The sequence below is a fragment of the Physeter macrocephalus genome, chromosome 10 (genome assembly GCF_002837175.3).
Source record: "Physeter macrocephalus isolate SW-GA chromosome 10, ASM283717v5, whole genome shotgun sequence".
Classification (NCBI taxonomy): Eukaryota; Metazoa; Chordata; class Mammalia; order Artiodactyla; family Physeteridae; genus Physeter; species Physeter macrocephalus.
In genome coordinates, this window is record NC_041223.1 from 22,864,447 (window position 1) to 22,885,221 (window position 20,775).

The 20,775-nt window shown below is 35.9% G+C and overlaps 1 protein-coding gene, 1 long non-coding RNA gene and 1 pseudogene across 2 annotated transcripts in view; 2 read left to right on the top strand and 1 right to left on the bottom strand.

Annotated features, from left to right (window-relative positions):
- LOC129392442 (uncharacterized) overlaps positions 1 to 339 on the top strand; it is a 28,193-nt gene extending 27,854 nt beyond the window's left edge. Inside the window, exon 3 of the long non-coding RNA XR_008618307.1 lies at positions 70 to 339. This is a non-coding gene — a long non-coding RNA (uncharacterized lncRNA). The remainder of the gene's footprint in view (positions 1 to 69) is intronic.
- Positions 340 to 620: 281 nt separating this feature from the next.
- Positions 621 to 5,917, top strand: NMBR (neuromedin B receptor). The gene is given in 7 exon segments (XM_055087388.1): positions 621 to 868; positions 871 to 1,040; positions 1,399 to 1,508; positions 2,728 to 2,770; positions 3,071 to 3,127; positions 5,302 to 5,625; positions 5,627 to 5,917. Coding segments are annotated over 7 exon segments (951 nt in total). The 5' UTR covers positions 621 to 699; the 3' UTR covers positions 5,705 to 5,917.
- Positions 5,918 to 20,044: 14,127 nt separating this feature from the next.
- The window catches only part of LOC102985772 (regulation of nuclear pre-mRNA domain-containing protein 1B-like), a 6,385-nt pseudogene continuing 5,654 nt past the window's right edge, over positions 20,045 to 20,775 (bottom strand).

The following is a 20,775-nucleotide window of genomic DNA, read 5'->3' on the forward strand; positions in this document are numbered from 1 at the left end:
AGAAAAGTAGGGAGGGAATTCCATTCATTTACTTCCTCTTTTGTCACTCCTTTTCTTTCCTAAATTCAGTGCGAGAGCCTCAGGGACTCACCAGCTCAGCCCCCAAATCTTCAGAGGTTCACAGACTTCTGTCTGGGGCATCTCCTACTCGGAGGCGGGTAAGAATAGATATATATAGGGAGGCAGTGTGCAAGAGAGGACTCAGAGCCCCTCCAATCCCACACAATACAGCAGGAACTGCAGAAACAAGAGCAAAGCTGTGGGACCAGCAAAATGCCAGACGCCCCACGCTAGTTCCTAGCGTTTCAGCGGCGGTTCGCTGGACAGCGACAGGATGACTTCCTCCCCTCCCCGAGAAAGGTCTGGCAGGTATTTTAATTAATTCCAGAGGGATAAATCTTTGTTCACAAAAAGGCTGTTCTCCGCTATCTATAAGCGAGAACAAACCATTGAGGACTGGGACAAAGACTCAACTTCTTCCTCTTTTTTTTTTTTTTTTTTTAAATTAGGAGCCAGCAGGAGCCAATGTGCGTGCCCCTTCTAAAAGTGAAGGGCTGGAGCCTGTGGCCAGGCTTTTCACCCGGCCCGGTCCTCCTCGGGACAAGGCGGTGTGACGCGATCCCCGCGGGAGGTAAACTTGGCAAGAGGGAAATCCATTAAGCCCAAGAGTGCGTTGCACTTTTCAGGGCACCTGGGTGCATGAAAACTCCAGCGGACTCTCCTGGGAAAGAGACCATGCCCCCCGAGTCTCTTTCCAACCTCTCCCGGACCGCGGGCGTATATCAGAGCGGTTTCGTTCCAGAGGTCTCGGCAAGGGATTTCCTACCCGCCCCGCACGGGACCACTGCGGAGTTCGTGATCCGCTGTGTGATCCGTCCGTCTACGTGCTCACAGCGGGCTTGCTGGGCAACATCATGCTGGTGAAGATCTTCATCACCAACAGCGCCATGAGGAGCGCCCCCAACATCTTCATCTCTAACCTGGCCATTGGGGACGTGCTGCTGCTGATCACCTGCGTCCCTGTGGATGCTTCCCGCTACTTCTTCTTTTTTTTTTTTTTTTTACCATCTTTATTGACGTATAATTGCTTTACAATGGTGTGTTAGTTTCTGCTGTATAACAAAGTGAGTCAGCTATACGTATACATATATCCCCATATCCCCTCCTTCTTGCGTCTCCCTCCCACCCTCCCTATCCCACCTCTAGGTGGTCACAAAGCACCGAGCTGATCTCCCTGTGCTGTGCAGCTGCTTCCCACTAGCTATCTATTTTACGTTTGGTAGTGAATATATGTCCATGCCACTCTCTCACCTCCTCCCAGCTTACCCTTCCCCCTCCCCGTGTCCTCAAGGCCATTCTCTAGTAGGTCTGCCTCGTTATTCCCGTCTTACCCCTAGGTTCTTCGACGAGTGGATGTTCGGGAAGGTGGGCTGCAAACTCATCCCGGTGATCCAGCTCACCTCCGTGGGGGTGTCCGTGTTCACTCTCACTGCCCTCAGAGCCGACAGGTAAGGGCCTAGGTAATGGTGGGTGGCCTAGAAAAGCAGTGGAGAGGGGCAGGGAGTGTACCTGGGGAGAGGAGAGAGAAAGGAAGGGCTGGGAGGAGGACGGGAGAAGGACAGAGACTGTATCTGGGAATTAGAGTAAAATGAGTTAAAACTGACTGATGTGACGCTTGAAAAAAATAGAAGAAAATCATCACTTTAAAAATAATTAAAATTGCATTAGTTTAAAAGTAGTTTTAAAATTGCATAGCCTAGCCTTCCTCTGCCCTCCACACACTCTAGGAATTCTTATTATCCATTTCACAGAAAAGCTATAGAATGAATGTGCAACAATCTTGTAGACGCTTTTTGTACGTCCCTAAAAACTTAGAGGTGCACTTTCCTTATTTGGTAGTTTAATAACCCGATAGGTAAGACTGTCTGTCTTAATATTAGGGAAATGTTTGATTTTGATTTTTTTTTTCAAATAAGGAGAAACATCATTTACATTTACTAACTAAATTCTGCTATTTATTTGAAGCAAAAACAACTAGACTAGTACATGTTCTTCAGACATGACTTTATACATTCTTCTTGTTTTAATACCTCAAGTCAAGTGATATATTTTCTTTCCCCACAAACAGGTAGGTACTAAATTATAGTATTAAACAGTGCTGTAAAAATACATCTTTGATATCAAGTCTGCTTTCCACATATTATAAGGGTGGGAAATATCTATTATTCTACCTTGTAGATCAACTAGTTCAACTGTGTTATTTTTCAGGTAAGGATATTGAAGCCCAGGGAATGTAAGTTCCCCCGGCAGAGCTGAGAGGAGAATCCAGTCCTGCTGACTCTTGGTCCAGTGCCACTATCCCAGGCTGTCTATAATCATGATTTTGGGCATTTCAACAAGAGGGATGTCTGGATGGGGGTGGGGGGAAATGTATAATTAGGCATCATTGCACGGAGTCCTGGTCTAATTTGTTTAGGGGTGGGATGTTGGCTTAAGCGATTTAGATAAACAATTTAACTTGGATGATTAAGATGGTGTTCATGGTCCTCCTCTTTAAATTGCATAGTAAATTATTAATGAAAAATGAGTCCATCTAAATTTCCTGGTATTTGCAATAATACCCTTATATCACTTTGGCATTGAGGAGTTAATCTTCCCTGAAGGAAAGACAATGGAATGGAGTAGAGAGCAATTGTCTTTTTAAACTGAACACTATTGACTTTTTAGTTCCTGTAATACTCTTTCTAAAACGACAGTCCTACAAAAATGGGTGACTTTGGGTAAGTTATGCACCTCATTTTGTTTCTATGACACCATTTCTATTATCTTTTAAAAAGTTTTTTGTATTCCATAATTAAAATGTGACTTTTTAGTTTAGTTGCCCTTCTTTATGGGGCCCATTTTAATTAGAAAGTTTAAAAAATTCTTTTTAATGATTAGAATAAAACTTAATGAAGAGCTATCACTATAACCGTTAAAATTATTCTCATTATGCTTTTTTTTTTTTTTCCGCTCCGCGGCATGTGGGATCTTCCCAGACCGGGGCACGAACCCGTGTCCCCTGCATCGGCAGGCGGGCTCTCAACCACTGCGCCACCAGGGAAGCCCTGTGCTTTCATTTTTAAAGGTGATATTCGTAGCAAGACCCAGGGCTTGAGTTTATTTCATACTATTTTTCTCAATCTATTTTCATGGAGATTGGTAAATTAGCTCTTACCAAGGTCAGATAAAATGCTATTTATATATTTACTGACTTTTTCAGTTTATGTGTATCACGTACTTCGTAAACACAGCATGGATACTTTAATAACAATGATAAAGAAAGGTGGGTTGTGTCTTCTACTTGGTCCAGAGCCTACTCTTGCCTCTCAGTGTGTATTTTGGAAATTTAAATCAAGGAACTGGAATTACTAGTGATAAAATTACACATCACATTCCAATATTCACTTAAAATTGTTTGGAAATGTTTTGTTATATGTTGTCTACACTTCTGTTTTTCTTCTAGAACATAGTAATCAAGTGTTGATTAGTGCTTAATCACACTTCATCTCACTAAACGTTTTGATTTCTTGTGGATTTGGAAACAAGTATAAGACTAATTGCACTTAGTACTGTGCTAAGTTCTTTTGTGTGAGATTTTTTATCCTCACAACACTATGAAACAAGCACTATAATTATTTCCATTTTAAACTGAGGAAAACTAAGGCTTGAAATTAAGCAACATTTTCATAATCTCACAGTGATGGAGACATCATCTGAACCCAATTCAAAACCTGGACTCTGTACCATTAAGCCGCATTATTACTTTCCCAGGTATAAGAAATTCCTGATGGCTTTTCTTATTTAATGGCAGACTGAAAAGTTAAGTTTAAAACAAAGCACCCAAGAGTAAAAACAGAAAAATGGTTGCAAAAGCTGATTCATTAGATTCAATAGGATGAAAGAATCTTGTAAAATGTAGCTGCAAATAAAAGAAACACCTTGAATTTAAAATAAAGTAGTTGTAGCAAAAGTAAAAGTAAAACAAAGACCCACAGAAACTTCCTATTAGAGATTTTAAACAGCAAATTCTGACTTGTGTGTGTGTGTTTGTGTATGTGAATTTCCCTCTTGGGATTTATAAACTCTGGCTGGGTAACTGGGCTTGACATCTGCCAAGAAGTAATCTCAATGCTAACAGCCTACCTATACATTTGAATCTCCAAGTATAGACTGCTGTGAAATTCTTGCACCTATGCTCCACCTGCTAGGGAGGATTGTGCTTAGTAATGTAAATTTCATTTATAAGGCCAAGTTGCCTAATTTATGCCACTCGGATACATCTGGAGTACCACATTCTGCTTCTTGAACTAGATTCCTTTTCACCTGCACCTTTGTTTACTGTCACCATTCACTTCTACTTACTCCCCAGTGTCAGGTCTGTTTCAATCCTAAACCTTTCCAGACTTCTCTGGTATATTCTAGTTAACTACCAATAGTTTTAGCTCAGAAAATATGTTGTCTACTATAAATATCTTATTTATTGCCTTTTTAAAATATTCAAACAAATTAGACAAATGTGAGCTAAACTTTGGATTCTAGATGTTAGAAAATGATTTTTAGATGTAAAAAGATTAATGTCCCATATTTGAATTTTGTCTATTTATCACATTCCTGAAGACCTTCTTATAAAACAGTAAACATAGGAGGTGAATTTTATGAAAAGATAGAAAATGTTTTTATTTTTTTTTTAAGGTTAGGCAGCCTAACATAGTAATGTTTATAGCAGTGACAATTATGTCAGATTCTTTTGATTTATGAGAGTCAGGAGTTTAAATTAAATCTCAAGGTTTTGGGGTTTTTTTTGTGGATAAGCGTTTTTAAAAAGTCATGCCCTTTTTCAATAGATCAGTATTTCTTATTTAAAATAGTCTGATTTAAAAATTTTCTAAGCTTGAATATATTCTGTGGTTTATTAATTCAATGGATTTAATACAAACAAATGATTTATATTTATAGTGATCACAATAAGACTTTAAGCAAAAGAAAAAGTTAAAAATAAGAAATTTTTCAAGATCACAGTTTTAACATGAAGACATACCCATTTATAAACTGTCAAATATTTTAAAGTGAAATTAGTATAGTGACCAAAATAGGCTTCATCAAACTGTTAAAATCATTACTTTGAGTAGGAAAATCCTTTTTGTGCTTTTGGATGCATTTGCATGCTAAGTTTTACATCTTTTGTACCATGATGTGTTTTAGAATGTGGCTGCCTCCGTTTTCATTTTAATCAGTGGGACTATTTCCTTATATTTGCAGATGGAAACACGGAAACGCCTGGCCAAAATTGTGGTGGTCTTTGTGTGTTGCTTTGTCTTCTTCTGGTTTCCAAATCACATCCTTTACATGTATAGGTCTTTCAACTATAATGAGATTGACCCATCTCTAGGCCACATGATTGTCACCTTAGTGGCCCGGGTTCTGAGCTTTTGCAGTTCTTGTGTCAATCCATTTGCTCTTTATCTGCTCGGTGAAAGCTTCAGGAGGCACTTCAATAGGCAGCTCTGTTGTGGAAGGAAGTCCTATCGAGAGAGATCAAGCAGCTACCTACTCAGCTCCTCCGCAGTGCATGTGACATCCCTGAAAAAAAAATGCTAAGAACATGGGGACCAAATCTGTATTACTTAGTGGGCACAATGTGAAGCAGGAAATGGCACTGTGATTTTGGCCATTCAACTCACTACCTGAAAAGAACTTACTCTCGTATCTCTATTGAGTAAAGCAAAACTAAACAACTTTTTCTTTCTTACTATATCTCAGCTCATTCATTGAACAGTTTCATGATTAACTCAGAAAAGGCAAGTCAAACAGAGTTACCATTTTTCACTGAACAAGACTTTAAATGACATTAAAAACATATGTATTACTCACATTAAAAGCGATTCAAAAAGCAATATATGTGTATTGCTATATGTGTATAAGTCAATATTGCTTCAATATTGAAGTTGTTCCTAGAGCCAACCTAACACATTTATCTTAAATTTGTTTTATTCGGGAGCATGAAATAAATTTCTTTATTGACTCAGTGATTCAATGAGTATAATATTCAAACTCCAAATATCTGAAATACAAGTCATATTTTCCTGGTGAATTTTATTCATAACTGGTGCCTGTATATATCTCCTTTGTTTGAATAAACTAATAGAAAATTCAAAAGGTGGAGCAAATCTTTTTATGATTAATCATAATTTATAGAAATAGTTTATATCTGTAACTTCTCAGTATGTGATTAAAATGTATGATGACATTTGTATTATGCATAGTGAAACAGATATCATCTGAATATGATCTGAATGTAAAATAGGTATCATATGTCCTAAACTGTAAAACTATGACTCAGAAATTGGCATGGCCATCTTTGTATACATTGCTAAATCCCTGGATAGTTGGGTCATTCTGTGTAGCTGTGATGAGATATACGTAATTCTGCTGAGTTCAACCATTTAATGAGTTCAACCATCATTTTTTGCAATAGCACCTGACAAGAGTATATAAAATCTACTTGGGAAGTTTACTCTGCATGGTATCACAGTCATCTCTGAATAATTTTGGATTAAAATTTTTTTAAAAGGAACATTTAAAATATTTACAATGGTCTTTCAAAAAATACACAAGGTAATATGTCGCACTTATACAGTGTAACATTAGTAGCATTTGCCAAACATTAGTAGTAGTCCTAGTTCATCCACTATTACTCACCTAACAATTACATGGAAGGAAAGACTTAAACAAAACATGAATCCCTAATGTTTTCATGTCATCTGTAATTTGATGAATAAGTTATAACTGATTAATATATTGTCAATATTTAATATTACATTAATGAGTCCTTATTTGCAATATTGCAAGATTTGGAATCCAAGTAATTAACAAAACATTTTCCATTTTAATAAACATCAATTGTTATTAAAGTTAAACAAAAAATAAAGAAACCTAAAGAGGATTCCGCAGCCATGTGGGAGAGGTAAGATTTAAAAAGCAGACACCATACCATGGTGCATGCACCCACTATTCCATCATCTCTCAATTTCTTTCTTTCTCTATTGACTTTCTTCTATCTCTAATAGTTGTTCTTAACCTTTAGGAATGTTGGAGAGCCACTCATCAGAGAGGTGTAAAATATCGCACACAAATTTTATATTGACTCTGGGTATTTTATAAATCTTTCAAGTCTCATCCATTAAAATCTAAAGAACCATGAGTTTCTGGATGAGAATCCTTGGTCAATGCAGAACCATTCTCCTTGTTAATAATGTGATGGTAGAAATAAGTATATATGAAAAACTACAAGATACATGCATATCAGATTACATAACAATATTATTCTTTCAAGAGCTAAATTACCAGGACCTTATAGTTAAGATGTGCCTATGTCCCTTTAGTTTCATATATATGGAATACATATTATACAGTATATATTCACTATATATAAAAATATATACTATATTAGACTGTATATATGAATACATATACAATACATTGCATATGTATTTAGTTTCACATATGCTATATATATGAGAAACTAAAAGGACATACATACATCTTAACTAAAAGGATACAATAATTTAAAGTTTAAGAGAATAATATTGACATATGCTGTGATATCTGATTTGATTTTTAAGAATGAAAAAATATTTATTTATATATTTATATTTATATAAAATATTTATATAAATTTTATATTTATATAAAAACATTAAAATAAAAATTTATTTAAGTTTTATATTTATATAAAAACATTAAAAATTTTTGTTAAAAATGTTTTTCTGTAATGAGACTAATGGAATAATAATGGCACCATAAACTTCAATTTTCCTTTTTAAAAAAAAAGAATTTTAACAATAGCCACACATCTGATTATATAATGTTATCAATATTATCAAACTTTTGACGGCATTTTAGAATTTTCTTTCTGGTTACTATTTATATTAATACTGAAAATCAGATTGTCTCTTAATGTTGAGCCCTGCTCTTTGGAGACATGCTCAATACTTAGAGCTCTCTCCATGAGTTAAGCAGTTTGAGGATTATCCGTAAAGACATTTCTGTGAATCTGACTGTTGCATTCTACAACTGGGTTATAATTTTAATTCACTCAATAAACTTTTATGATTTCTCATTTTCAAGAAGTTCTGTGAATCACACAATTTTTTTCAAATATTTCCTTTCTTTGGAATAGAAATCTGAGAGTTAGTATATTAGTATATATTCTATGATGTATGATCATACTATATATAACATGATGAAGTAAGTAGTTAAGGTTTACTTTTATCATATATTTTCCAAGTCAAACAAAACTTCATGCCTTATACACACATACATATACTCACACATGTGAGATTTGGTTCATATTAAAATTAGAGTTTCAACTTTGGCCTTGATCAGATCTTATGTATACTTAGCTTATTTATAGTTATTGTACATATATTGTGAAATATTTCTATTTATTTCTGGACATTTAAAATTTTTATTGTTATTATTATTAAGGAATGAAGTTAGAGGACATAAGCTTCAAATTTATCAAATTTATCATCTATGAAATCATACAACAGAAACAAATCAAACTGATTATTAGCCAGAAATAGAACAAAAATGCCAGATTCCAAATCTGTTAAAAAATGTAGGGTGAAATAGATCTTTAAAAACACAATCAATGAATTGATTTATATAATTTCATCTAGTAGTATTGTAATTCATGGAAGTATTAGGAAAAAAGCTATGTCTAATGTGGTAATATCTGCCATAATGGAGGGAAATTTCTCACCAAATTATTATTTTTAATGTAGATATAGGCTATGTCTTTTTCTCTGAATCTCCTCTTTAAGCCTAGAGTAGTTCAAAAGAGAGAAAAAAAATATAGTATCTTTGAAATGCTTGGGACTAGAGAATGTTCCCCCTTAATTGTTTTGTCTGTAAAATGGGTTAACAACGTTGTAAGGGTCAAGTTAGATAATGCATGTAAAGTACTCACATGGTGCCTGGCATAACAGTACATGTTAGGGAAATATAGTTTCTATCATCATGTTTTAAAGTCATCTTTCCGCATGTAGTAAAATAATAATAAAATTTATTAAACATTTACTATGTGGCAGATCTTGTAGTATATCCTTTGCAGGAATGCCTCATGTCAGCTCATAAGGAAGGCATTATTCTGGTTCCCATTCTATGGGTGAAGGAACTGAGGATTAGTAAGCAGATAAGTAAAGGATGGAAGAGCTTGGTGTTGAACTCTCATCTATCCAACTTGAAATTTGTATAATTTATCTATAGTCAATACTGTCAGGAAACTGGAAATCAGATAATTCACCGGAAGAAGAAATAAGCATGCACATTTTCCTCCCTGGAATGTAGAGCTTCCCTGACAATAAAGGACAAAAAAAAATAGTTCTCTGAGTTTACCTTTCTCATTCTGGGGTAAGGATAATAGCTTAAATTCTGGTTAACCATGTGAATACTTTTACAGAAATAAATTTCATATATAACAACATGAGAACATAGTTTCTGCCCCTGAATTTCTTTCTCTGCTTTGTGCATGTTATACTAAAAAGGGAGAAGAGAAATAATAAAAATTAATGGAACACTTTTTGATACCAAAACATATATTTTATTGGACTATTTGCTTGTTAGAACATATCTTAAATGTTTATAATTCTATAGAGGTGTAAAATAGTTAGTGTATTTTGAACAAGTACAATTTTCCACTTACTAATATTTTATTACTGTCTTCATTGCACACTGAGGAACTATTTCCATTAAGTTTCTGAGAAATGAAATGCATGTGCATTTCAACTTCAAATAAATTAGCATGTGTGCATGTTTTCCTTAGACTTTTTTGAACAAGGAACAAAGTGTGAGTAAATGGGTGTGAGCAAGGTGTGCCCAGTTTTAGTGCAGAAAGCCATTTTTGTAATGTTATAACAGAATAAAATAAGAGTGCTAAAGAAAGTCTGATTATAACTGCATCTTTAATGGTTATTGGAGGAAACATTACTTATATACTGTGGTTACAGCATTTTACACCATTTCATTTTCTAAATTATTTTACCAAGTTACTTTAAGAGCTCTATTTTTTTCCATATGTTGTGTCTTCCCAAAATTTCAAGCAGGAAATTTTCTTATACACAAAGCCAAGTCTTAATCTAACCAAGATTTTATTTCTGGGAACTAATTCTCCTCTTGGGCAATAAACAGATAATAATTATCCATTATTACTCATTGTAGAAGAATAATATAAATGTAACCCACTTAGGGATCTAAAAAGTATTTTACAAAATATTTAGTGGTACTTAACAGAATCAGTTGAAATGGGAAACCTGTAATCATTTGAGGTATTTTGGCATTGTAGGTAATCAAATCTGAAAATCAAGCACTTAAATGTTCAAATTGTTGTTTGCATATGTTGCAAAATTTTAATGGTAAACATGAGTCTAGGCTTAAAATTTCTAATTTTCTTATGAATTTTAGAAATTATCTATTTGCTTTGAGTGTGTGGTATTCTGCTGCATTCTTCAAACCAAGAAGTGTAAGCCCTCATCAGTATGATCCATTTTTTCCCCATTTTGCATGTTTCTTTATGTGCATGTGTGAAAGAAAGGAGAGTATAAAAAAGCATGGTGCTATGAGTGCAGAAGTAGGAGGAAAAAACCCACAAATTATTTTAATATGACTGCTTTCTCCATTAGACTTACTCATCCACATAAGTTCATGGTTTTCAACAGCTAAAACTTCTCCACCTCAAAGCAGGAAGAATTTGGTCAAACAAATATGTGGTATCTTGCAGATACTTAATAAAATTCAATAGGAAATTGAATTTAGTGTAGACTTCTAACTTATTTTAAAAACATAAATTTACCCAAATAGCCAGTTACCAAGAGCAGTGCTATTTCTGCTTATGTGTTTAATCAAATAAATCTCTTGGAATCAATAAGGACCATGTAAAAGTGCATGCTGAATTTCAGGAGTACTTGATCTGCCTGCATTTGTTTTGTATTTCAGCCTAGGCTATAATAAGCTGTCTAGAGTATTTAAAAATTAGAACGTGTTTCTCCTCTCCAGGCAGTTTGCCAAGAAGCATATTAATGAAATGTATCATGTTTTAAATAGAATGATTTGGCATACCTCACTGCACAGGACAGGAGAATACATTTTCTTTAGGAGAATTTATTATTAGTGAATGAAATCCAGACATAGAAAATAAAGATAAATGTTTGAACACTTTTAATGCTTTTTAGTTCATTTTGTTTTGACCTCAGATTTAGAATACCATATTGACTTCTCTTTAATTAATAAAATATTACTTAATAAACTCAGGGTGCAAAGTTACACATATGAAGACAAAAATCACAAAGTTCTGGAGTCAAGTTCTACAGTCTTCTTAGAACACTGTTTTGGTGTCAAGTAGGGAAATTTCTATTTAAATTATCTAATAACTATATTCTTTCCTTTATTAATATTTCCTTAAATCATTCAAAATCTAAATATCACTATATATACAATTTTCTGTTAAGGTAATTGTATAATTTTTCAGTTAAAACTAAAATCCTGCTAAATATTTTTGAGGAATATTTTATTTCCGCTCTGAAATAATTCAAAATATCAAACTAGCAATAAAGTCACAGATGAACCAATTTCACTACCCTCAAGTCCACCTGCCTCTCAGCTTCAAATATAAAGAACATTTTTCTTTTGTTAGAAAAGAATGAAGTTTTTGAAGTTTACAAAGTGGTATTTATTCCATTTTAATGACATACCATCCTATCCCAGAATTGTTTAGGGCATTAATGTGATTGTTTCAATCAGAATCTGCTGTTTAGATTTCTAAGGTGCATATTAGGACAATTTGCCTATGATTTTGAGTCTTTGGCTCAAAGTAGGAAGCTATTCTTTTCTTCTGTGTTATGTTTTTCATATTGATGGGGGTAGATGAATGCCAACTTGAAGTATTCGTTTGGAAAAATAATACTATCAGTAAAAAACTCATATTGTGATTGTTAGAATTTTAAACACCTGATTTTAAGATGTTTGCTGTTACTATTAGTTGCTATTCATTCTATTATTTGAAACTTTAAAGAATTAGATGTCATGATAAAGGATATTATGGTAATTTTCTTTAAATTTTGAGCTATGATTTGGCAACATACAGATTGTGGGAATGTGCAGAATTGGGGAATTAATAATTCCATTTGATATATTAGTATGACTGTTCACTGTTATTTTAAAGGGATGATAGATTTAATGCAAGTTAAATTAGAATCAGTTTTAACGCGAGTGTTTTTTTTCCTTTCTATCTCAGAATCAGTGACATAATTGAATAAATAATCTGGGATTTATTTTGAACCTTGTGCTTTTAGTGAGTGAATTTTCACTGAGGGACTGGCCAGAGATTATTGATTGCAATTATTGTATCTCTTTAAGTATGTGTGATTACTTTTTATATTCTTTTATTTAATAAACAAAAGAACTCAGTGCATCATGAATACATTTATTTTTTCTTATAATAGCATTTGTTCATGAAACTCAATTGTGAACAGTATTATCCAAGAGAAAACACACAAAAAAAGTATAAAATATATAGCTGCTTACAAAGAGGAGGATGTCGTATGTCAGAAACTTGAAATCTATAAGGGTTACAGAGAAATGAAATAAAGTTGAAGTTGTTATTTCAGACACAAATACTTTGACTGAAAAAAACTTGGGTTTAATTTCGACTGTGTATTTTAAGAAAAGAGAAAGTCTTGTCCTCTCAGTATACTTGTTGAGAGTTTTTGCTTCAAAGTTCAAGATGTGAGAAGTCTCTTCGGCTTTAACAGCTTAATTGGTTGGTGCATCATGATGTCTGGTATTTAAATTACTTGCATGGTTTTCTGTTGCAGTAACTGTGTTGTGTACCAATTGAAACCACCATTAGAGGAAGTGTTTCTGGGCACGTATTCTTCAGAACGGTATTATAAGATTTAATGCATATTAGTATCTCAACCCCTCCTAATAGAAAGACTGTAAAAGTGGTGACAAATGAGAGGGTCTTAACTCAAATTTTCATAAAGTAATGCATTGCAAAGTGAGAGATGGGTCTGGAATCATGAAGCAAAAATTGCTGCACTGGATTAATCTTTAAAGGGTATTTTTCATTCCTTTTTGCACATGTATTTTACGGTTGGATAGCATTCTTGTCCACTAGAAACATACAAACCAATGGTATTTCAACAGAGTGCCAAACATCTGGATGGAAAATGAAACTTCCACACAATCCCCTTACTGTTTCTTATTATTTGGTGTTTAGATGAAATATCTATATGATTATGTCAGTCTTTCATCTTGTTGCAATATTTTAGTGTTGTTACAGCTTAAACTCTCATAGTAGATCTTAGTGGCTAGGTTAACTGTAAATAAATTATTTCATTAGTATAAGTTTCTTATGTTTTTCTTAAATTGAGTCAGTTACCTCAAAGTATATGAAATCAATATTTTTCTTAATGTTTCCACCCACTTTTTAGTCATGATGAAAGAAAAATTATGCTTTCATAGTTTCTTTATCTAAACAAATGAGAATTTTTGTCCTGAGCTCTTAGCAACAATAATAACCACTGCAAATATTCAGTGAAAGCCTCTGTGGATTTGCTTATTAGATATAGACGGTAGGAGACAATAACTAGGTCAGGTGTAGCAGAAGATTTGCCTTCTTATATATAATTTCTTATGAAAAGGCAGATATTGGCTTTTTTTAGCTAAAAATATTCTAGAGTAAGACAAAAATCAGAAATATAACTAATGGCAGCTTATTTTACTGGGTATTTATCAGAGAAACAGAGTCAAAGTGTTTTATGATAGCTTTTATGTATTTCAGAGAGCATTCTCTGTGTTGATATGGACTATTTAGACATCCTTAACGCATTCTTTTATGAAGGTTCCAGAAAACTTTAAAAACTGCTCTTTAATGTTGCAGTCAATAAATTATTTCATAGGATGCCCCAGAACTTGTGAAACAAATCAAGGGGACATTGTTTATTACTTTGTAGTGAAGACTTTGAAGAGGAACCTAGACTTCAGTTGAATCGGCCCACTAAACTAGAGATGCAGTGGGTAAGGGTTTGATTTGGAAGTGGCTGTCAACAGTTGGTGCATTAGGGGATTCTGATTAATGAGGACTCACCATCAGTCATTAGTAAGAGAGCAGAGATAGGAATAAATTCTTTTGGTAGAGTGGGTATGTTTAAGATCAAATACAGAATCACTTAAAGTCCCAAAGCTATGCTGAAGTGTGTTACCGTGTCCTGGGATAAACAGTTTAACTCTTGGGAGTAAGAAAAGGAAGAGTTCCACAAAGGATGAGAAAATAAAAGAGAAGAAAAGGGGAGGGATTTTTGAATCACTGTAAGGCTCATTTTCAAGTTTAGCTTGGAGACTGATTTGCCCAAGAGCAAGGGACATAGGTTCTGGACGGGCCTTAAAGAGGGCAGCAGCTATGGTCCAGACCTGCAAATCACACTGTCTGTATGAATATTTCAAAGTCATCTCAAAATTAATGTGTCTGCAGCGAATTCATCATTCCTAAACTTGATCCCTCCTTCTTCTGCATTTCGGCAAATATCATGACTTCCACACTTTACTGAAGGGAGAAAAACCCAGGAGTGTCTTAATTTTTTCTTTGCCCCTCCACATCCACTCCATCAGCAAAACCTGTTGATTCTACTTCCAAAATATATCTTGAGTCTTTCACTATCTCTCCATTTCAATTGTTACCACATGCTCTAAGCTACCCTCCTCTTTTGCCTAGATTAATGCAGTAAATGCTTAACTAATCTCCGTGTTTCACTCTAGTTCACATTAAAGGCATTCTCCACACTGCAAACAGAAATTATGGTAAACTTAAATTAGGCCATGTCACACCTTTGTTTCCGAACAGACTTAGAATAAAAATAAAAACTACTTGCTTAGATCCCATATCTGCTCTCTGACTACCGTTTCAAATTCACTTCCCACTTAGCTCACTGAACTTCAGCCTCACTGGCCCTCTTTTTTGTTCCTCTAGCACACAGACAGCTTCCCACTTCAATGTCTTTGCACTTGAGCCTTTTGACTAGAAGTCTCTTTTCTCAGATATTCGCATGGCTGATCCTTGCCAGAGAGGTTGTCTGTCACCAAACAATTCATAGAGGCCACTATCAGATCACTTCATTCCATTACCTTGTCCTGATTTATTTTCCTACAGCATTTATCTTGTTTCTTTTTTTACTCACTTGTATGGTCCTTTTCCTTCATCTTAAATAAAAGTCCTATAAGAGCAGGCACTTGTCTGTGTTAATGTGTACCATATCCTCAGGGCTTAAAACAGTTACTGGAATATAGTTTAATGTAGTTGGTGCTCACCAAGTAACTACAGACTGAATAAATGAAGAGTTGAATGGTGCTGGGCTGGGAGATAAAGAGGGTCCCTGGAAATAAAGAATGGAAGCATTTTGTACAATGCCTCAAGGGATCATCCTGTAGTTCTCTTTCTTACTGAACTAAATGGAAACCTTCTTTCAAACAGGAATTGGAAGACAATTGATTCAACTCTATGAAGTATTGAGTTCATCATAATGTTATACTCTGACTATATCCTCTGCACTACTATGCAGCCATAAACATGGCTTTCCTCACGTCAGGCAAAGCTTGGAGTGTCTGACAAAGTATCATTTGGATGATACCTTTCAGGAGAAATGTCAAGGGCATAAAGCATAATTGAACTCTTTTTTCTGAAAGCTTCATGAGATACTCATGCCTTTAGATTTGCCTTATTTTTAAATGTCCAGTAGTTTGAAATGAGAAGAAAGCTCACAGTTGGTCATCAGGAAACAACTTTTAGGGTACCCTGAGAATACTTACAGGTTAAAGCAGCCACTTATGGCTGTGGGACCATGATTCCACTATAGCTGGGAGGTAATCCAGTGACTTCCCTTATTATCTGCATGAAAATTTACTTCCATTTTTAGGGATTTATAACTAAAACCTGACTGCATTCTGTTCTTTTTGAAGTTTCCACTAAGTGAAAAAAATGAAAGAAAGAGTCATTGTATAATATAATCGTAGATAGTATTCTTAATACTATAAATAGTACAGATAAATGGTTTTCTACTACAACGTGTAAAATTCATGAAATATCTGTCAACTATTTTCCAATTTAAATGATTATGGTTGGATATAATTGACTGGTTAGGATGAAAAAGCCAGAAACTTTGGGTGAGCTGTGAGAATTTGCTGTCGTGAGTGTCTGCTTTTCTGATCTAGTTCTTGTATTGAAAATTCTGAACTCCTGAATGCTATAAATTCCATACTTTGTATGATTTACCACCCTCTCGCCCCTCCAGATTTGGTTCTCTTATCCATTGGGATGCAAATTGCCTAAAAAGGCTGAGGTGTAATGTAGTAAAAGCACTGAGAAAGGCTAGACTTATAATTCTTGTTTTTTTTCTCCAGCTGGGTGCCAGATGTTTTCTTGATTGAGAGAGACTGTTTCATTGACTTATATTTTCATTGAAAATATAGGTGTGGATAAACATGGCTGGTCTTTTTTTTTTCAGTCTATGGTTAGTAACAAAAATGAAAATAAAGTTGCCCAGGATGTATTTTACATTGGTGAAACACTAGTAAGCGGGAAAATAATCAACCTTGGGACAAATGTGAAGTCTAACACATCAGGATGACTAGGTACTATACTTTGCTTGTCCAATGTAGGTTCTGATCCTATTCTTATCTCTAATTTTTGCATGGTAAAATGGTATTTAAACTGTAACTTTGATGAGCAGTTTCAAGTATGGTGGTTTCTTACAGGTTTATTGCATTAACTTCTGAACAACCGTAGATCACTAGAATCATAATCTGTGCCAAAGCTTTACCTGCTGTAAGATGACATCAAAACCGCTAGTAAGAGAGCTGTGATATCTCATCTTTAAAGTCTCCATGAGAAACAACTGCACAGCTTTCTTGGTAATGTATAGAAGTGTACAACTTCAGTGTCAGAATATTTTTCTCAGTAGTTTACTCTTCCTTTTCTTTTGTTATGGTTCAGTTAGAGATGAAATAACTTTTTTGGCATCCTCAAGTTTAAGTTTCCCAACACAGCATTTTCCTGCATTGGGAGCACAGAGTCTTAACCACTGGACCACCAGGGAAGTCCCACCTTCAACTATATTGATTTTTTTTTTTTTTTGTCGTTCAACTTGCACTTTATTGTGATAACTACTTAGCAGACCCAAATACTAAAGAAGACGTGTATAAACCGTATATATATATATATATATATATATATATATTTTAAAAATATTTATTTATTTGGCTGTGCGGGGCCTTAATTGTGGCATGTGGGATCTTTTTAGTTGCAGCATGTGGGATCTTAGTTGCGGCATGCAGGATTTAGTTCCCTGACCAGAGATCGAACCTGGACCCCCTGCATTGGGAGCACAGAGTCTTAACCACTGGACCACCAGGGAAGTCCCACCTTCAACTATATTGATTTTTTTTTTTTTTTGTCGTTCAACAACACCATCTTTATTCAAAAATATATATCTATGAGACATTTCAGAATATACTGCTACCGCCAATGGCAGCCTATACTTCTAAATAAAGTCCTAAATTAATATACAAATTTAAGCTTTAAAAATACTCTTTAAGAAAAAAAACAGAACAAAAAACAAGGGAAGATTGAAGACTTTCTGAGGAAGAAGACCTAAAGGAAATGTCCTGGAGGCCGATGGATGCCCTAAGTATAGGAGAACACAGAACAAAATCCACCCACCCTGCCCTGCCAGATCACCTCACACATACAAGGAGAAAGGTTCATTTAAATTAAACAAATGAAGTAAAAAGCACTCCTGGGGAGGATGTGGGAGAATTAAGAGTTAAAAAACAAAAGCATTCCGTTGAAAAACAAAAAACAGAACTAACTTCCTTACAGGAAGTCCACTAGTAACAGGTGTTAAGAGGCCAACACATTCATTTACATAATTGCTACAGTTTCATTTCTTGCTCTTGCTGTTATAATTATGCACCAATTTCTAGTCAAAGACTCAATCAGATAAAACAGAGCAGTGGGCAAAATTCGTTATGTTATAACATTTTCATCTAGCTGATGAGAGCAGATATCTACTACACCTTTTTGGCTGGTTTGTGGCTGGTAAGATTTGCTTCCTTGGTGAAAGAAAGCACAGAGTTTGTGCAAGATGGTGGGTCTGTTCAGAAGCAAGCTCATCTGCGGGACTAAAGCAGCACACCACGTGGAGAGGGGGCTTATATGCAGAAACAGCAAAGACTGGAACTTATTTTGCAATTTTAGTAAACGTCCTTTACTGCCCTATGGCCTCTGGGAGAAAAACTTTATATATAGACTCATTAATTTAATAATGACAGGACAACAGGCAGTGTCAATATGCAAACAACACACAGACCGTATTCAATCTGAAAAATAGCTTAAATGCTACTAGGTTCTACAGAGAGTTAAACTGCATACCTGCTATGACTTTTTATCATTTTCACTTCATGGCAGGCAGGAAAGCTTCTTGAAGGGAAGCCTGTTACACTTTTAAAAACAGACGTTATGTTCTAACACGCTGAACATGTAAAATTACATGTAATTGGCTTTTTGGTAATACTGAAAAGAGCAACTCAAAATAATGGAGATTCTGAAGCCCCCTCCACTGAATTCCTTTTCATAGCTTTTGGATTTCAGCCTCTGGGCTATAATTCCTATTACACTATTGGGGCAAATTGTTTTCTGCCCTTTCCAATGTCAAAAATAAGCCTGCCAAATTAGCATGACTTACAGTCAGCAGGCCTAACCTTTACTAAAAGCAAGGTAATAATCCTCTCTAACTACATTATATAGTCATAATGTCAGCTGGCATGATAATGGAATTAAGACCCCCAATTAATATCCCTCACTTTCCCCCTTCCCGAGATGAGCTATTCAGTAACATCTGACACAAAGTACTCCTCCTAGAGGCACAAGGACACATGCAGTGGTGTGAACTGAAGGACAGACAAGCATGCACAGTGTCATATTTGCAGGGGAGATTTTCAAGTTTAGTCACCATGCTGTGGACATGTGCCCACGCAGTGAATTAAATGTTAGTGTGTGCCTGACTCCCCAAAAGAAAGGGTCAAAGCAACACCCACGCAGAGCCCGGACTCCCAGAATGCCTTTAGTTTTGGGGGCCCACAGTGCCATTTCTAACAACCGCCTTCACAACCAACTTGGGCAAAGATCATGTTTCTAGGAACGTGCTCTCTGACAGTGGGTGGCACCCTTGATAAGTGAAGCCTGGGAAGGTTGTTGGATAGGAACCTAAAGCAAATAACTTATTTTTAATTCATGCTTGTGATCCCTGTTAGTCGTTCTCTGAACTATGACTTGATGTCTCAGATCAGCTTTGAATCTTACTGCTAGATCCTCTAGTCTGCTCACAAATGCACCTAACCTTTGACTATGCATTGCTAGAAGTCACAGTAAGGGAGGATCCGAGATTTGGCAAACTCTTTATGGCAAAGCTGCTCAACAGTTGTGCCTCCAGTCTCTGGGGTGGATGGCAGCCAGGAGAGCCAACGACTCCAGAATTGAGTCCCTCAGTGGAAGTTCAAGTGAACTTGAACAAGCCCAACTCAGAAAGGAGAAGCTGCTTTCATGACACAATGCTGTCGTGAGAGACAAGATTCTTCTACACATGATTTTCATAACTTCTTGGGTGTAAAGAGAGAGCTAAGAATGGAAAACCAACAGGGGCATGGAAACGTGAAGTGAGTTTGTATGCTTTCCAAATATAAATCTAAACTGGATTCCATTTGCCACTGTCCTCAATTTTGCTCAACAGGAGAGGCTGGAGAGGAGAATCAGACCCTGCGGTTCTTCCTTGAGGCTGGGGGCGCCGAGCAGAAAGAGGGATAGAACCAGGGGCTACTAGGTTATTTCCAACCGTGACTTGCCCTCTTCTTTCTGCTGGTACAGATGGGAGTCTGGGGCATGACACCTGCCTTAGTCAGTTGAAAACAGGTCACCAGCAGAGGGCGGGGGGGGCCAAGCCCCCTGTGACGCTGGGCAGCAACGAGAGGTCTGGCAAGCTCTGAATACGGGACTTGAGTTCCTTGCGGACCTGGGTTACCCGAGCAAGCTTCTGTTTATATTCTTCTAGTTTTTTCTCCTTTTCTGACAAAACATCTTTCTGGTTCTGGGTGTACTCCATCAACATCCGAGCCAGCTGGCGTCGGTCTTCCAGTTCTAACGCCAGGTGCCCGTTATATTCGGCTAGTAACGGACATGCTTCATCTACTGTTTTTGAAAGACGTTCAGCTGCCTCTTTGTCTGTTATTTTTTCCAAAAGAGAAACATCTTGCACTTCCTGGGTAAAGAAGCAATTTTCTGTCGGACAGTACCATCCCCTGATGCAGCATTTTCCAGGTCCTGCAAAGCTTTGATTAGTTCCTCAGTCAAGAGGGGTCCTGCAGAACGATCTTGGGGAGAGTAGCTTCCAGGGTAATCGTCATCCTCCTCCTCTTGTATTTGCTGAAATGTTCGCTTTAGAGATTTCTTCTCCTCTGTTGCTTTGGGGGGAGGGCTCTTGGAGTCCTCCATAGACAGTTTCAGCTGCTGTATGAACTCGCCGCCATACACACTTCTTTCTGGCCAGATGTTCAGCAATCTTTCTAAAGGTTTTTTTTTTTTTTTTTTTTTTTGGGATGCGGGGCCTTCCCTGTTGTGGCCTCTCC